The sequence below is a fragment of the Sorghum bicolor genome, chromosome 2 (assembly GCF_000003195.3).
Source record: "Sorghum bicolor cultivar BTx623 chromosome 2, Sorghum_bicolor_NCBIv3, whole genome shotgun sequence".
NCBI lineage: Eukaryota > Viridiplantae > Streptophyta > Magnoliopsida > Poales > Poaceae > Sorghum > Sorghum bicolor.
The window spans coordinates 74,711,869-74,728,246 of record NC_012871.2 but is presented as its reverse complement, the minus strand read 5'-3'; the positions used below and the strand labels follow the sequence as shown (position 1 = coordinate 74,728,246).

At 41.2% G+C, this 16,378-nt stretch overlaps 1 protein-coding gene across 2 annotated transcripts; it reads right to left on the bottom strand.

The window, feature by feature from the left end:
* Positions 1,833-6,730, bottom strand: LOC8072201 (stomatal closure-related actin-binding protein 1). 2 transcript variants are annotated; one of them, XM_021452735.1, is made up of 14 exons: positions 6,576-6,730; positions 5,254-5,581; positions 4,879-5,007; positions 4,654-4,746; positions 4,122-4,262; positions 3,610-3,678; positions 3,414-3,497; positions 3,073-3,253; positions 2,873-2,989; positions 2,725-2,783; positions 2,491-2,625; positions 2,219-2,368; positions 2,049-2,119; positions 1,833-1,935 (listed from the first exon to the last, which is right to left on the bottom strand). In XM_021452735.1, exons 2-13 carry the CDS (start codon positions 5,539-5,541, stop codon positions 2,069-2,071), a joined length of 1,497 nt encoding a protein of 498 aa, XP_021308410.1. In that variant the 5' UTR covers positions 5,542-5,581; positions 6,576-6,730; the 3' UTR covers positions 1,833-1,935; positions 2,049-2,068. The 2 variants fall into 2 exon arrangements, with proteins under 2 accessions (XP_021308410.1, XP_002461113.1); XM_002461068.2 differs by having other exon boundaries at positions 1,833-2,119.

The following is a 16,378-nucleotide window of genomic DNA, read 5'->3' as shown; positions in this document are numbered from 1 at the left end:
ACATTGAATCATCTTGATTTAGGTAGCTCTAGCCTCTAGCTTCACTGTGTGTTATGGTTTCATCGAGTTTGTGGATATAGCTATAAAATTACCAATTTCATAGCTTTTGTGATCATAATAGTAGCTGCCCTGGATTCAGATTATGGTAAACGTACTTTGGTTCTTTGCCAAATAAATTATGTGTTTAGATACGACTAGGCTACATCATTGAGCTATTCTGGTTTTTAGCAGCACAGTACCATGTGTTTAGGTAAGACCCATTGATACTTAATTTCACCTTTTTTGTTAACTATAGATTTTATATTTTATTTCTTGTAAATCATACTAAAAATCTGCAATATTGTTCGCTTGAGCTTATCTGTCAAAACTGCCAGCCATTCAGCAGTATTTTTCTCTCATAATAAATCAGCGAACAGTACTTTCAGTCATGGCTTATCAGCCCCAATGATTTCTGTTTTCTGTCTCCACGTCTGAAACGGCCAGTTGGAGCAGGAGCTCCAGTGTGCTGGCCAACAGGTATGGTCGTCATGTACTCATCTTGTGCTCTTTGGATTCGACAAAATCTGCATTTCCTGTTGAACAAAAAGTTTTTCAACATTTTGCTACTTGTTCAGGGCATTTTAAAGTTTTTTCAACATTTTACTACTTGTTCAAGGCACTTTTATTCCTACTCCGTAAGACGGCCTCATTCAACTGGTGAAAATGGTGATTTACTGTTATTTTGTGTCAAATGTTTAGATCATATTGGCCAGTATCCTGAACTAAGCTGGTATTCGTTTTTATAGATGCTTTGGCATTTAACATGGACTATGTTCAATGGCAAGATGATCACAAATTCACAAAAAAGCAGAGAAATGAACTGAAGGCTGCACTCAATGCATATGCCACTGATGATGATCTTCGGTGTATTATTTATAGCATTATTATTCAACTAGAATGAAAAATATTTACGTCACGGTAGATATGTTTCCTCTTCGTAGATATAAATTTTCCAAGATCTTTAATATAATTTGGTTGATTTAGTTTGCATATATTTCGTTTTTAATTTGTATGTGTCTAAATGTTACCGTAGCGTTAGCACGGGTATTATACTAGTAAAAAACCTATTCCCATTGATTTCGGGAAAATGATACCGGGAGAAGCTGAAGCACAGGCCCGTGCGCCCGGGCGCCCGGCGGCTTGCCGGCAGATGGGCTGCTGGTGCTCGGCGACGAGGATGTAGAAGAGGCCCATCACGCCCGTGTGCTACCGCTCGCTGTTGTAGGCCTTGTTTAGTTACTTGCTTTGAAATTTTTTTACAACACTGTAGCATTTTTATTTGTTTATGATAATTATTATCCAATCATAAACTAACTAGACTCAAAAGATTCGTCTCGTAAATTTCAACCAAACTATACAATTAGTTTTTATTTTTGTTTATATTTAATATATGTGTTTAAATGTATGTATTTAAAGATTTACCAAACTATACAATTAGTTTTTATTTTTGTTTATATTTAATATATGTGTTTAAATGTATGTATTTAAAGATTCGATGCGACAGAAAATCTTGAAAAGTTTTTGAATTTTGGGTGGAAGTAAACAAGGCCGTACTTGTTGGACACCTTCACGGCACCCGGCTTCGGTAGCACGTCTACAAGCCGACGAGACGATCGACGTACTGCTGCCTCGTTCCCGTCCCCCCTGGCCGTAGGTCTTGCAGGCGGTGACGTCGAAGATGTGATGTAGATCTTCACGTGCAGCACCGCCAATAGATCCGAACCGTTCGGCCGCCCCAGGAGCCGAGAAGGCAAAAACAACGGGACAAGACCTAAACGCAAGCGGATTGATCCTTTCTTTTCGCTACTATATACTTTATTTTCTGTCAGCCGGAAGCGTTTCCTACTCGACCGTTGGCGTTGTGGAATAGCGAGTACAAATGTAACGAGTCCTACACTGAAAAATGAATCGGTGTCAATGCCTGGCACTTAGGTATACTACTGCTAAACTGAACTCAATTACTCAGAGATCAGATGAGATATCTAACTACTGCATGTGCAGAGATGTACATTCAAGAAAGGGTCAGACTTCAGGTTTCAGAGTGCGCTGGAGTTTTATCCCCTGGACCAGTAAGGATGATCTGCACAACTCAGACAGCAAAAATGGTTAGGGATTTGACAATTACCAAATCACAATACGTCGAGGTGCAGCCACCCTTCAGCTCAGCTCAGTGACTTACATTGCAATCGATCGCGAATCTCCGGGCCAGCATGAGTGCCGAGTTGCGCTCTCTGGTTGTTTCAAAGGCCAGCACAAAGCTGAGATCCTTTCTTGGTTGCCAGAAGATCGCTTGGGGAGCAGCGTCTCCACCTCCTCTAACGCCACACAACTGGAATGGGTGAATTGGTCAGATTTTTTTTTCTTATCGTAGCCAATGATGTTGAACAGCAGCTACAAACTTACTATGATGCCATCTTACATACAGCATTCAAAATGTTTTCTACATGATACCTGCATTGACGACGAATAGAACTCCTTCGCAACGACTGCCTTTTCTTTAGCAAGCCTCATCCGCAATCTCCCAATACAAAGAACATGTAAAGAATCTGCAGCCTGAGCAATTCCATTCACTTGAAGAATAACTACCTACAGCAAGGGGAAAACAATAATGAAAGATTTAAAGGTGTGCCTTCTTTAAAAAAACATGGTAACCAAAAAAAAAAAAGAATTGCCACGTGATCATACATTATAATCAGTTTCAGGATTCCTCACAAGAGCCTCTACATAATCAACCAATCCTGGAGCTGCAAAATTAAAGTGCTGTTAGCCATGTCACAAATCCAAAAATGTTAAAGCAGCTATATGTGTTGGATAATCCATCAGGAAAACATACCAGGATCTATTGGACCAGCAGTCTTTGCGATTGAGATTTGACCACCGAATTTGATTTCAGCTTGGATGTAACGCCCCACGTCATGTGGTTCTGGAGCATATACTGGCTTTGTGGCACCTAAAAGTTTTAGTAGCAGCAAATGTCAGAAATATATCATTTCCAGAAAATATTAGTACTTTGTAGGGTGAAAATTGCTCAACCTGAAATAATTTCTTGATTGCTTCCTTCAGGTTGTATGCGAAACCACTGGATTGAACAATTTGAAAAATCTACATGTGCACAATCTTGAACAACTATGCGTAACATTGAACCTAAGGTTTCTAGACCCTTTAATTCACACAAGGGCATGGCATTTTCCTCGTAACTTCGATGCAGCTCCAACTGAAAAGATAACAATAAAAGTGTAACTAGAAATCAGTTAACACTTAATACCACTAGGTAATATTTGAAGATTGGTACGAAAATTGTGGAACTTCATAAGTTTGACAAGGAACACAAAATAACATGAACAATTTCGTTTAAATGGATTTGAAACACATACCTCTTTCAAAAGGTGAAGAGAAGTTGAAGATTTTTCAGACAGTTGGTCACGTAGAACTTGGATCTCGTTCTCGATGTCCATTGCCTAGACACGTATTCAGATGACTTGAAGTATAATCAAACAATTGTGCTAACTATTTAAAACACAACTTGCAATTTTCAACTTTCACACGATGACACGAGTATTTGGATTCTACCTTGCTTGGGCAATGCAGCATTTTCACTCTCCGTGCTTCTTGAACTTCTTCCTTCAGTTCATCAACATCCTTAAGAGGTAATAGCAGCAAATGGTTATCATGTATGCACATTTCAGATGGATTTTTTTTTCTAGAGTTTAAGGCTAGCAACTTCAGTTAAATGAACTAAAAAGGTAAAAGTAAGATGTCACGGTTGTGCAGGTTGATGGTTTATAATAAAGATAAAAAGATAATAAGTAAATAATCAATGTTGTAGGTTACCATTTGCATTTTGTCGATACTCAATAGCATCTTTAAATTGCCAGAATAAGACATGTCGACAGATAGTTGAGAATGAATATTAAGAATCAGAGGACAATCAAGACATGAGCACGAATAAGTAAATAGGGAGGAGGTGGTTTACTGACTTAGTCCATGTATTAAAGTGATCTAGAAATAGTAATGAAGGCCATGCAATATTTTTGAAGAAACAAGAGGGGCAGTGCCCTATTACATCTTTAGATGTCACTAACCTGCTTCCCAGTTCTTTGATAAAAATTTTCCTGCTCTTTAAGTGCTAATTGAATTTTATGTACAGCAGCTTTAGCACTTTCTATCTCCAACCGAGCATTAGCTCTTTCTTCATCAACAATTCTCTTGGCATCTTTAGAAGCCTATTTGCAAAACATAAAAAAATCAGTGCTTGAGAAGAATGAACAGAATGCAATATCAAATGGATAGAGCTTGGGTGTGCAATATCAGAGGACAAAAAAACATGGACACATCTAGCATTTGGAGGAATAGCCACAATCCCTATTGTAATTTTTTTCGTTTTCTTTTTAGTTCTTGTAGCTTTTTACTCTCTTTTAATACACATTTATAGGTGGATATTTTAGCAGTTGAGCTTCTATAGATATAACTGTCGACATTAAATGGCCTATGATACTAAAATAATTTCTCACATATAATTGGTATCCTAATGGTCACATACATGTCATATCAACAAAAAGTCATAGCATTAAGGTGTGGAATTAGTGCCTATGAAATTAAAAATTTGAAACTCACCAGTTTCAATGTGGCTGCAATTTTGGTGATCTCTGTTTTTTGCTGAAGCAACTCATCTTCTCTTTTGGATAGCTCAACTGCTAAAATATCCACCTATAAATGTATGAAACTATTAAAGTGCCCATAAAAGCGATAAACGAGCCATCAAATTCAAAAGAAATAAACATTGACCAAAATAAAAATTTATTGCAATAACCTAATTATGGTTTAAAGCAAGAAACCAACCATAGATAGAGACTCCTCAATTTCATCTTTATTTTTGCCCCCTACTCGACCTCTCAATGATTCCAATACGCTTTTAAGATTCTTTAGAAGGATGTCTCGCTCCAATAAAGCCGCATGTCTCCATTTAGCCTGCATGTTAAAAGCAACTAAAATTCAATATAAAATAATTCAATTTTTACCCACCTTCTATTAATAGTTTGTAGTTACTGTTACTACACTAATCACAGAACAGAAGGGATATAGAACCGTTAATAAATGATTAAAAAGGTTGTATGTGACATTGAAGCCCAGTAAACAGATCTAAAAATAGGGAGCTCAACTTACTGGACCAAATTTAAAATAAGTATCAAGGAACTAAACAGGTAGTCTCCAGACCTCATTAGACAACAAGGTAGCTGTGTTAAAGCCCTTCTCGAATTTCATGGTGAGCTCACGGACTGAAAGGCGCTGACACCTATCAAGCAAATCAGTTGTCTCCTTGGCAACAGCCTCCTTAAGAGATGGCATTTCTGGGGCATCCACCAATTTGATAACAATCCCGTTTGAACCATTCTTGTAGGTAGGGAACTTATTCCTGATGATGTTTGCTGGACGCAGTGGCCCTGACCCGAAGAGCTCGCTCTGCTTCCTCCGACCAAAATCGATAGTCGAAGATCGAGTCATCTACGAGAAATCCTCGGCCCTGACTCCAGAAAAGTGAGACCTAGTGAACCAAAATAGCAATTAGCCGCATTTAAAAGTACCATCCATGAAATAGCTAAAACCCTAACAGGGAAAATAAAATTGCATCGCGGAACCTGAGAGAAAACATAAGGCGGGGAAAGCCGGAAGAGCAATTACAACGTACACACGTATAGCTGAATGCTTGTGCTAGCAGACAACTACCGACCCTTATGAGATGCAAGAGTAAAGACTCGCATCAAAATGGAAGTGTTGCCCAGCACTCACCCACTAACACAGGAATACAAATCCACAGCGGAAGCAATTTAGTTCAGGAGAACCGGGCAGTAGTACTAAACATGAGTGCCTTGAATTCCACTCAAAAGGACAGTTATGACAGCAGGACCAGCGAGTGCAAGCTTGTCCACGAAATAGGGAGGACTTGTCTGTACAGTTGAGTAGCCAGTACCGGAACATGGGTTTGTTGTTGATTAAACCAGAAAAGGGACTATTGGGATGGTTGATAGCGAGATTTTGGCATACAGCAGCGACGGCGGTAACAGTCTTGAAGCAAAACCAAGACGAGGACGAACAAACACGTGTTGGTATCTATTCTCAAAGTAAAACACACAACCTTCAGTGAAACGCGTTGACCATTTTTACACTCGCAAAAAACAAACAAATATACTCGACTTGCGGACACCTAATGGATCCACAGCTTCATACGAAAAATCGGATCTAAACATGGTACCCGACCCAGAGGCAACCAACACTGAATGAAGTAGAGCCGTATGGCTCCACCATTCCAGGGCGCTTTGGTGCTTGGTGGGCACAGGCCAGTACTGTACCAGCATGCGGCGGCATCAGAATGCGAGCGCAACGCGACTCGGTAGCAGCGCAGCTCGTCGCGCGGCGCGGAGGGCAATGGCGGCAAGCGAATCGCGCAAACTAGGAAGACTCTGACTAGGAACGAAGCTGGAAGGCAACAAACGGAAATGCGGAATCCATAAGAGAAATAAAACGGGGCATTTCCTTACCAGCGGGAGGAGAATGCCGCCGGAGCCCGGTTGGATCCGCGGAGGAGCGGGCAGCAGCCGGCGACGCGGGGGGCGAGGCGAGCTTTGGAATGAGAAGGCGGGAGCGGGAGCGGGATGGATGAGGAGGGCCGAGGAGGAGTAGAAGATCCGGCGAGCCAGTGAGCGAGATACACCCAAAAACCCAAAACTTTACAAGATTCCCCATCACATCGAATCTTGCGGCACATGAAACATTAAATATAGATAAAAAAGATAACTAATTACACAGTTTACCTATAAATCACGAGACGAATCTTTTAAACCTCGTTGCTCCATAATTAGATAATATTTGTTAAATAAAAACGAAAATGCTAAAGTGTTAAAATCCAAAAAGTTTTTACATCCCTAGTAGTGAGTCAGTCAGGCGGGGGTGCGATCCGGACCGGAACGGGACAGATGCGCCCAACGTGGTGGGAGGGACGGCCGGACCGGAGTGGGCCCCCACTGGCGCCGAGGGATTGGGGATCCCTCCCGCGGCACGGGCGGGGACGTCGTCGGATCGCGAGCGGACGGAGGGGATTCGGGGTGGGGGGAGCGGGCGGCTGGGATGAGAGAGAGTTCCGGAGGGGTGCCCGGAGATGGCGGGCGTGAACGTGGCGTGGGTCCGGAGACGGAGACGGTGGCGACTGGCGACCACCACCGGCCCCCGGTTTGAACTTTTTCTGTATGCAGATTGGAAAGCCGTTGCCCGTTGGGGATTTTCGTTTGGCTTTTGGGTCGTTGCCTTTGGCTTGGCTCCCTTTCCGTTACGTGCACATCACGGATGAATTCTTTGCGTCCTTTCAAACTTGAGTAGTATCTTGGCCCCCGCCGCTGCAGGAGCGTATGCGACCATACCACGCACATGGTTTACACCACTGCTCTTGTTTTAATTTCACATCAGTTTCAAAGGAAAATGATGGTGACTATTTATCATCGATCCTCATCTTAAGTAGCGTCCATGTGCTCGGCTTGACTTTAGGGACAGTCGTTTGTTGTGTTTTTGTTGATGAGACTCTTTTTCTTAGCTTTTTTTTTTTTTTTTTGTTCAGCAAACTATAGCATGACTCTCCTGAAATAACCTGATATGTAACATGGACACATGGTGTCTCATGTCTGCTTCATTGCCCACCACCGCGAGCTATCGCCACAGGTAAGGGTACCCAAGACTTTTATTTGGTTGATCAGTAAAGTTAAGCGTGTCACGGCATTGTGCTATTTTGTAGTAGTAGCAATAATTTACGCCACGTGTGGCATAGATTTATCACCACAGTTTTGGCGATTGGCCTAGAGCCATAGACTAAGAAGCCCGTTCGCTTTAGTTTATCAGCCAAATCTACCTACTATTTAACCGGATTTTTCTCTTACAACAAAATAGTCAAGGGTATTTTATGATATGGCTTATCAGCCAAATAAAAACGAATGTGGCACACTATTGCTAACAAACCATGCACACTTGAACAGACTTGTTTACAAATGTGCTAAGTGCAATGTATGCTCTAACTAAGGCTTAACGAAAAACTCGAAGCTCGTTAGCTCACTCGGCTTGTGGTTGGCTCGGTTCGACTTGTTATGATAACGAGCCAAGATTTATAACGAGTCAACTCGAGCCAGCTCGTGAGCCAGACAAGCTACAGTTTAAGAGAAAAATCATCATAAATTATATTAGTTTTGTATTATTTTATGTCCTACACTTTACAAAAAATTGATTTGTTAGCTCATATGGATATTTTGTTCGACTTGAGACTATTAGATATATTATTTTTGTATTGTTACTATTTTTAAGTTTTAGATAAATACAAATATTATATTTTGTGTATTTTTTATACCTGGCTCGCGAGCTTAACGAGCTAGCTCGAGCTCGTAACGAGCCGAGGTGAGCCGGCTTTCTAGCTCATTAAAATAACAAGCCAGGCCGAGCTAGCTCGTTATCCTAACAAGCTAAAACGAATCGAGCCAAGCTGGCTTGTTATCTAGCCTTAGCCCTAACGCTCATAGTCCTTTTTACTTACTGTGACAATGGTTAGGTAACCAATAGTGTCTAACTATGAACTAGCTAACTGTAAACAGGATGGTCTGGTTCCATTTCTAATGGGTGGTGGCAGTTAAAAGGCGCATATGGACTACTAAACTAATTGCTCGTATCTCAACTATTAAACTAATCCACCAGCTAATAATTAGCAGCTCTGTTTATATTTTCACAAAGAATTTTAGCTGAATCAAATATGCCATGTTTATTAACCAACATCTAAACGTCAATGCATTACGAACACACAGAAGTCACACATTGTTGCATAAACATGATTACGCTGACAAAGATAAGCTAGTTTAAACGCACCTGCCCCGCAGCCAATACGGCGCCTAGCCATCCATCAGCATAGCCGTGATATTAGTGCACAAGCCGTGCATGTTACCTTGAGTTGGATGATTCCGGAGCAGTCCATGTCAATGTCTACCGCTAGCTAGCCCCGCAGCCATCATGAAACCATTCAACAGTCATGGATGGGGCCAAAACTGTTGGGAAAATGATTTGTTTCGGTTCTTCAATTGTGGGACAAAAAGTGGAACCGGTGGCATAAGTCAGTTCGCTTGCTTGCTTGTTTGAAAAGTTATGATTGGAAATATTATTTATTAATTTATTACGTAAGAAAAATATTATTGTTTGACAGAAAAAATATAATTTATAAAACAAACGAACAAAACCAGTCATTACATGTAGAACATCTCTTGCAGCGGAAGACATACAAGACGCGTGATTACGACGATGCTCGACTAATAATCCACTAGTATGACCACATTTGGTGATTGAGGCTCATGGCCAGTCCTTTAGGTCTTATTTAGTTCACCCCAAAATCTAAAGACTTTTCAAAATTTTTGCATAGTTTGTCTATAATTTACGAGACGAATCTTTTAAGCCTAGTTAATCCATAGTTGAACAATAATTGTCAGATATAAACAAGAGTGCTACAATATCAAAATCTAATTTTTTTTTGAATCTAAACGAGACCTTAATCTTTATAATCTTCTGGGTGACTCTGGTTTGGTTTGCGCGTTTACCGTCTCCAGTTATCCTTTGGACAGAACACCTGGACAAACGTTTAAGATACCCTCTCTTTTTTCCATCTTTGTAACCAGCCGGAAAGTTTTCAGAACCGAGCCTCTGTCTGTCTTGTATGCATTGATGCATGGACATCGATTCCTTGTTCAGTTATCTACATGCATGCCAATGTGTGGCTACTGTACAGGAGACGAGCCTCGTTTCAACCTGAGAGCAAAGCATCCGTATGTGCAGTATATACCAGATTGTTGGTGGATCGATCACAATGGGTACTAATTCCTCTATTTTAAATTATAAGATATTTTAAAAAAAATAAAAGTTAAATTATTTTAAGTTTGATCAAAATTATTAAAAAATCATAAAAACTTATGACATTAAAGAGGTATATTACAAAAATATAATTAATAAAAAATCTAATAATATATAGTTAATATCATAAATGTTATTATCTTATTATATAAATTTGATTAAACTTAAAATGCTTTGACTCTGTAAAATTTTTTAGAATACTTTATAATTTGTGATGGAGGGATCACTTGTTAGGATCCAGGGTCAAAATCCTGGCAGTAACTGGGGCCTTGTTTAGCTCTACAAAAAATTGTGAAATTTTTTAGATTCCACGTCATATTGAATTTTACGATACATGAATGAAGCATTAAATATAGATAAAAAAATAACTAATTGCATAGTTTACCTGTAATTTGCGAGACCAATCTTTTAAACCTAATTCATGATTAGACAATATTTATCAAATACAACGAATGTGCTATAGTATTCATTTTGCAAAAAAAAAACTAAACAAGGCCTGGAAGTAGAAGAGAAATTAGGAAGATTCAGAGAAGAACAGCCAATGGGTAGGAGGACAGACAGAAGAATATCGAGGGGGTTCAAAATTTCATTCAGTCATTGCATAATAATAACTGATTCAGTTACAGCCTGAGCTTCTCTCTCTATTTATACACGCCCAAACGGGCCCCCGCCTACGGCCCAACAACAGGCCTGACGGAAAACGCTAGCAGCTAAGGCCTACTATTGTCGACACAATAGCCCGCCTTCATTTATTATCAAAAAAAAAAAAAGTACTCGTCACCCCATCTTTAGAGTGCAGTTGCAAGATGTTAACCAGAGGTTCTGTTAAACATGTATTTTGGAAAGAGGTTCTGAAGATAGTATTGCACGAACTGATGGGAGATTCTGCAATTGGCCTGCCGACAGAGCTTGATCCCACGTCCCGGTCACTGCAAATAACCTGACCACCCAATGAGCATGAGCATTCAACGGTTTTTGCGCGGAATGGGGCACCACGTGCTTTGTCTGATGGAATGGAGTGACCCGATTCCGAGTGTGGACACCGGAGACTGGCGAGATTCTCGCGTCTGTTGCTGGATTCCAAACAGAAGAGGAGACGACCGGGCCCCCACCGATGCTGTCGCGCAGACCAAACTAGGTACTCTGCAGATGTAGTCCAAAGGAAGGGTTTTGGGCCCAGTTCTGTGTCCCGTGGGCCGGACCGGCCGCACGTCGTCATATCCTCTGTTTTGGCTGGGCCAAACAATAGCATAGTGAGTAAAAACAAATACAACTCGCCTAGTGTACACCTTCCCAATGAATGAAAATGAAAAAAACAAAAGAGATGCACGCAGAGGGACAGTTTTGTACTTTTACTTAGCAAGCTAAAAAGGAGGGAGCGACGGACAAGACTTTTGGTATTGCTCGCACAGCACGCAAGCAAAGAGGAAGCTGCAATTTCAAACAGGTGGGTTTGACATTCTTGGAGGGAGGAAAAACAACAAGAGGGAAGAGAGAATAACGCGCACTGTCTGTGACCCATGCATGCATCGCATTGCATCCTATTCGTGTCTGCCGTGGCATGGCAAACAGCTGTTCCAAATTCCATTCTCCAAACACGTGACAAGACAAGAGAAGAGAAGAGAAGGACACAGTTGGGGAGGGATACCAATGATCCCTTGCTCTAATCCACAAGGGGATGGATGGCCTGATCCCGCTGGAGTTGGACGGCACGGCACGCACGCACCGGCGCCGGGTGGGCGGCGCTGGGCAATAAAAAAAAATTCTGGGAGCACTCGGCTTCTCAGCCGCAACAAAGGGGGGCGGCAGCTGTCACGCAGAGCAGGGGCAGTCGTGGATTCCACGAGCCGGAGCCGGACGCGTCGCCGTCAGTGAGTCACCACCACCAGTACCACCACCACCCGCGCACCGCCCAACTGGCGGACCGGGAAGAACTTGTGGGCTACGGTGCGTCTACGCAGTCCCGCCGCCGCGCCCGTCCCGGTCGAGTCTCGGATCAGAGGCCCTTGCTGGCGCCGGCGCCGCCGTCGCTCTGCTGCACTCCGCCGCGCTCCGATAGGTCCGGAGCGAACAGGGCGCCACCTTTGGCCTTTAGTTTTCAAAACATACCACAAAAACCAAAAAAACTAATTACATAATTGTCTGTAATTTGTGAGACAATCATTTAAGCCGAGTTAGGCCTTGTTTAGTTCACCTCAAAAATAAAAAACTTTTCAAAATTCTACATCACATTGAATCTTACAACACATGTATACAACATTAAATATAGACAAAAACAAGAACTAATTGTACAATTTGATTTTAAATCGTTGTAACACTCTCGTGTTAAGCGAACTAAAACATGACATGTCATCATGAGCATTGCATAGTCTAGTGTTAAGTAAGCCCTGATGCATCAACTTAAAATAAGTTTATTTCAGATGAATGGGTTTAGGGATTTAAAGTGTGCTTATTTTATGTATGGATGCTTGTTTTGGAGTTTAAAAACCATGGGTGAAAGTTTTCCGAGAAGCTTAAGGGGGGAAACCCTAATTTCAAAACCCTAGATTTACCCCTTTTTGTGCAATTCAAAAACCAAGCAAAATTTGAAGTTGAGTTCAAAAGCAAAGTTGTAGATCTTGTCAAGATGTACAACTTTGGTGTTTTGAGTTTTTGAAGTTTCAGTACAAAATTCAAAGTAATTTTGAAAATACAGATTTCCGGAAAGTGTCCCCTTTTCGAACTTAAATCTCCAATTCAAAATCTGTTTGGAATTTTGAAAAATGGTCAACATGAAACTTGTAGGGCTTGAAAAGTTGAACAACTTTCATGTTGGGAGTTTTTCAAGTTGTTATGCAAAATCAAAAGTAATTTTGGAAATTCTATTTTGCCCCAATTCAAAAATTTGGAATTTCTTTGAATTGAGTTTGAATTTCAAAACTGTTTTGGCAAAATCACTAGTTTCCACTCAGAATCAGCTTGGGACACCTAAATATGTTTTGTAGCTCACAAAATTTTGCACAAGTTTCTTTTTGGTGAAAATTTAACTTCAGTTCACTTTTTGGTCGAAACTTTGCAAAACAGACAAAAGGGGGGGGGTAAGCTTGGCTTCTGTTCATGGCGGTGGACATCCGAGTCAGGGGCGGTGAATGCCAGCGCACGGTCACCGTTTTACCTCGTCCCAGCGCATGCTCGTGTTCGTGGCGATGTGGAGCAGCTGCTGGCAACCTGGAGAGCGACGTGTTTGTCCCTCTTGCGCTCGCCGACTCCATTTTCGCCACCGGAGCGCCGAGGAGCAGCACTTCGTCTCTCTCCAAATTCGTCGTCCTCGCTCCCATCCAACCCACCAGCGAAGCACCAGCAGCACCGCCCTGAACTCCGCTATCCATTGCGCTCCCGAGCGCAAGCGATAACTCACCAGAGCTCTCCACCCGATCCTTTCTTCCCCAAACCCGACCGAAGCGCCGCCGTGAGCTCCTCACCGTGGTCAGCACCACCCCGAGCTTCTCCGCGTCTGCTTCTTGCTCCTTTGGGATCGCGGTGAGACGCTGATGCTGTTGCGCTACTCAATTCGCGTTCTACTCAAGCGTAGTGACCGGTGTTTGTCCGGCCGAGGCGGCCGTCCGCCGTGTCAGTGGTCGCGGGGTCTAGGGAGGAAGAAAGGGAGTGCAAAGGGTGTCCAGAGATGCGCCTTGGGGTGGAGAACCCGACCAGAGAATCGCGGGAGGCAGAGGTGGCGCGGATAGCTCGGTCGCGCCGTCGATTCGGCCGGCCGGAGCTTGAAGACGAAGCTGACAGCGGGGGCCCGCTGTCAGCGACGTCCTGAGGGGGGGCGAAGGCGCGGGCGCGCGGAGTGTTCGCGCGGGCCGATCTGGGAGTGGGCTGGTCTGCGGCCCAGTTTCTGGCTGTTCACTGTGCAGTTCTTTTTCTTTTTCTTTTTGTGCAGTTTATGATATATGTTTGAAATTGTGTAATAAATTAATTGCTGGTCCAAAAATGATGAAAATTTTTGTGTAAGTTACATAAATTTGTTAGAACACAGGAAAAATGTTAGACTTTATTTTATGGTAGTTTGCATGTATATTTAAATTGCCTCTATTTAATAATAAATAAACATTCCATGATTTTTAACAATTTATAGATATATCCAAAAATCATGAAATTTAATATGTGACCTTGTGTTACTGTTATCTAGCTTCAGAATTAATTTCAGCTCTTTTAGATAAAGTATGATCTATTTAATAATAAAGCTATTCAAAATGCTTATAAAAGAAATAGAAATAATTAATTCCTTTAGGCTTTGTGTGATATTTTGGATTGATTGACAACCAGTGGTCACTTAGCATGATATGCTCCCTGGTTATGATTTATTATATATATATGATCTTTATTGTTTGATAGATACCCAATATTGTTTAATAAAGATGATAAAATTGGTTTAATAATAGTCCATGCTTGATAGTTAGATTAGTTTGTTTCTTTACCATGAAGGTAAATTGTACTCGAGGTAATCATATTTTGTTGTTATCATCCAAGAACATGTAACCTGTCTTTATCATGCCATGAGTATATCATAATCATGCATATGCACTTTTACGTATAGAATACGCTCCGGAAGAATCTGATCCTCAGTGGGTTGCTTCCGAGTTTGTGGATCCTTCGGGTTTTGCTGAGTTGTCGAACATCCCCTCCGACCAAGGCAAGCCCCGGACATTAAACCATATCCTTGTATTTTCATAAAGTTATTTATATCACTTGAGTTAATATGATGCATTAGGTGAATAGGAGTTGAGTGAATCCTATTTGCTGCATTATCTACCTTGATGATTTCAATATTAACCTTGATACTTGTTTTATGAAAATACGTAGTATGCTTAGCCCTGCTTATTAGATAAGTTTTCAAATGAAAAAGTTTGAAGGGTTGTTGTGGCATACTTTTATGGTCAATAATGTTTCAACTTGAGACCGGTCGGTGGACTTGCTTTAAGAATGGAGTCTTAAAGTAGTGTCTCCAACTGTGTCGATTAAGGACCGTACCGTTGATTGGCCTGTTGTGATTGAGAACTTTGAGTACAGCCCACATGCGGTGGTAAGCCTTATCTATAGCTATTCCAATACTTGAGAACGGCTAACCGCGTACTGGGAGTGGAGAGATGGCGAGAGTAGCGTGTACCCACCTTACGGATCTGAGATGACCGGGAAACATCTAGATTGGCTGTAGGATGGTGGTGTACTGTACTCTCGGGTGACGCTGGACCCGTTCTTGTATGGGAGGATCTATAGAAAAGGTTGACATATGCAAGATTAAGTTCTACATATGTCGTGTGGTACTGAATCCCCAGCTGGGTTCAATCGATTCGAATCGCCGTGTTTCCTCGGATATGGAGCCTCAATCCTTGTACCATCATCGTAGTAATAAGTGAATCTTTGGTATAAGAAAGAGATGATTTGCTTATGAAAGTTTGACAATGATAGTGGTTAGTTATAAGTGATAATCTTGAGTTAAAACTTGAAAGTAGGTTTTACTCTTAGTAAGCTTTTATGCAAAAGAAATACTTGAGCTTGATAAAGCTTTACCTTGAATCCCTATAGCCTGCATACCTGAGTCTCCACCTCTTTTATAGTCGGTTAAGTCTTGTTGAGTACTTTTGTACTCAGGGTTTATTAACCCATGTTGCAGGTGAACCTTTTGATAATCCTTTTGATGGTCATGGTTACTTTACTCTTGTGGAGGAGAGTAATGATGATGATGAATCAGATGTGTGACTTTGGGCAAGTAAAACTTGTTGTGTGATCTATGGTTTATGTAATATAAAGTTCCGAAGCTTTTATGTATCAAATACTTATGGTTTGTAAACTATGAACTTAAGTTTCAATCTATGTTATGTAACCTTTCCGCTTTTACTCTGATTTCTCTTATCTATGAAATGTTGTAATACTGTGATGCTTGATGAGGGAATTCCTGAAAAGAATGTAACGTGGATGATTCGGATTTCCCGAGGACACCCGACAGACTTCTTGAGTCATTTGGAACTCGTGCACGTCGATCAAAAGTCTTTAGGACAATGATGTGTGCATGTGGGCCAATTAATTCAGGAGGTTCTGCCACAATCGTGAGATGAATCTTTTGAGCCAAGTTAATCCTGATTGAGCAATATTTGTCAAATAAAAACGAAAATGCTACGTTACCTCAAATTCAAAAATTTTGGAAACTAAACAAGACCTTAGTTTATGATTAGACAATTGAATATAAACGAAACTAAGGCTTTGTTTAGATGCGAATTTTTTTGGATTTTGCTATTTTGTTTGTTTTGTGGCAAATATTGTCCAATCATAGACTAACTAGGGTCAAAAGATTCATCTCGCGATTTACAGACAAACTGTGTAATTAGTTTTTGTTTTCGTCTATATTTAATACTTAATGTATGTGACGTAAGAT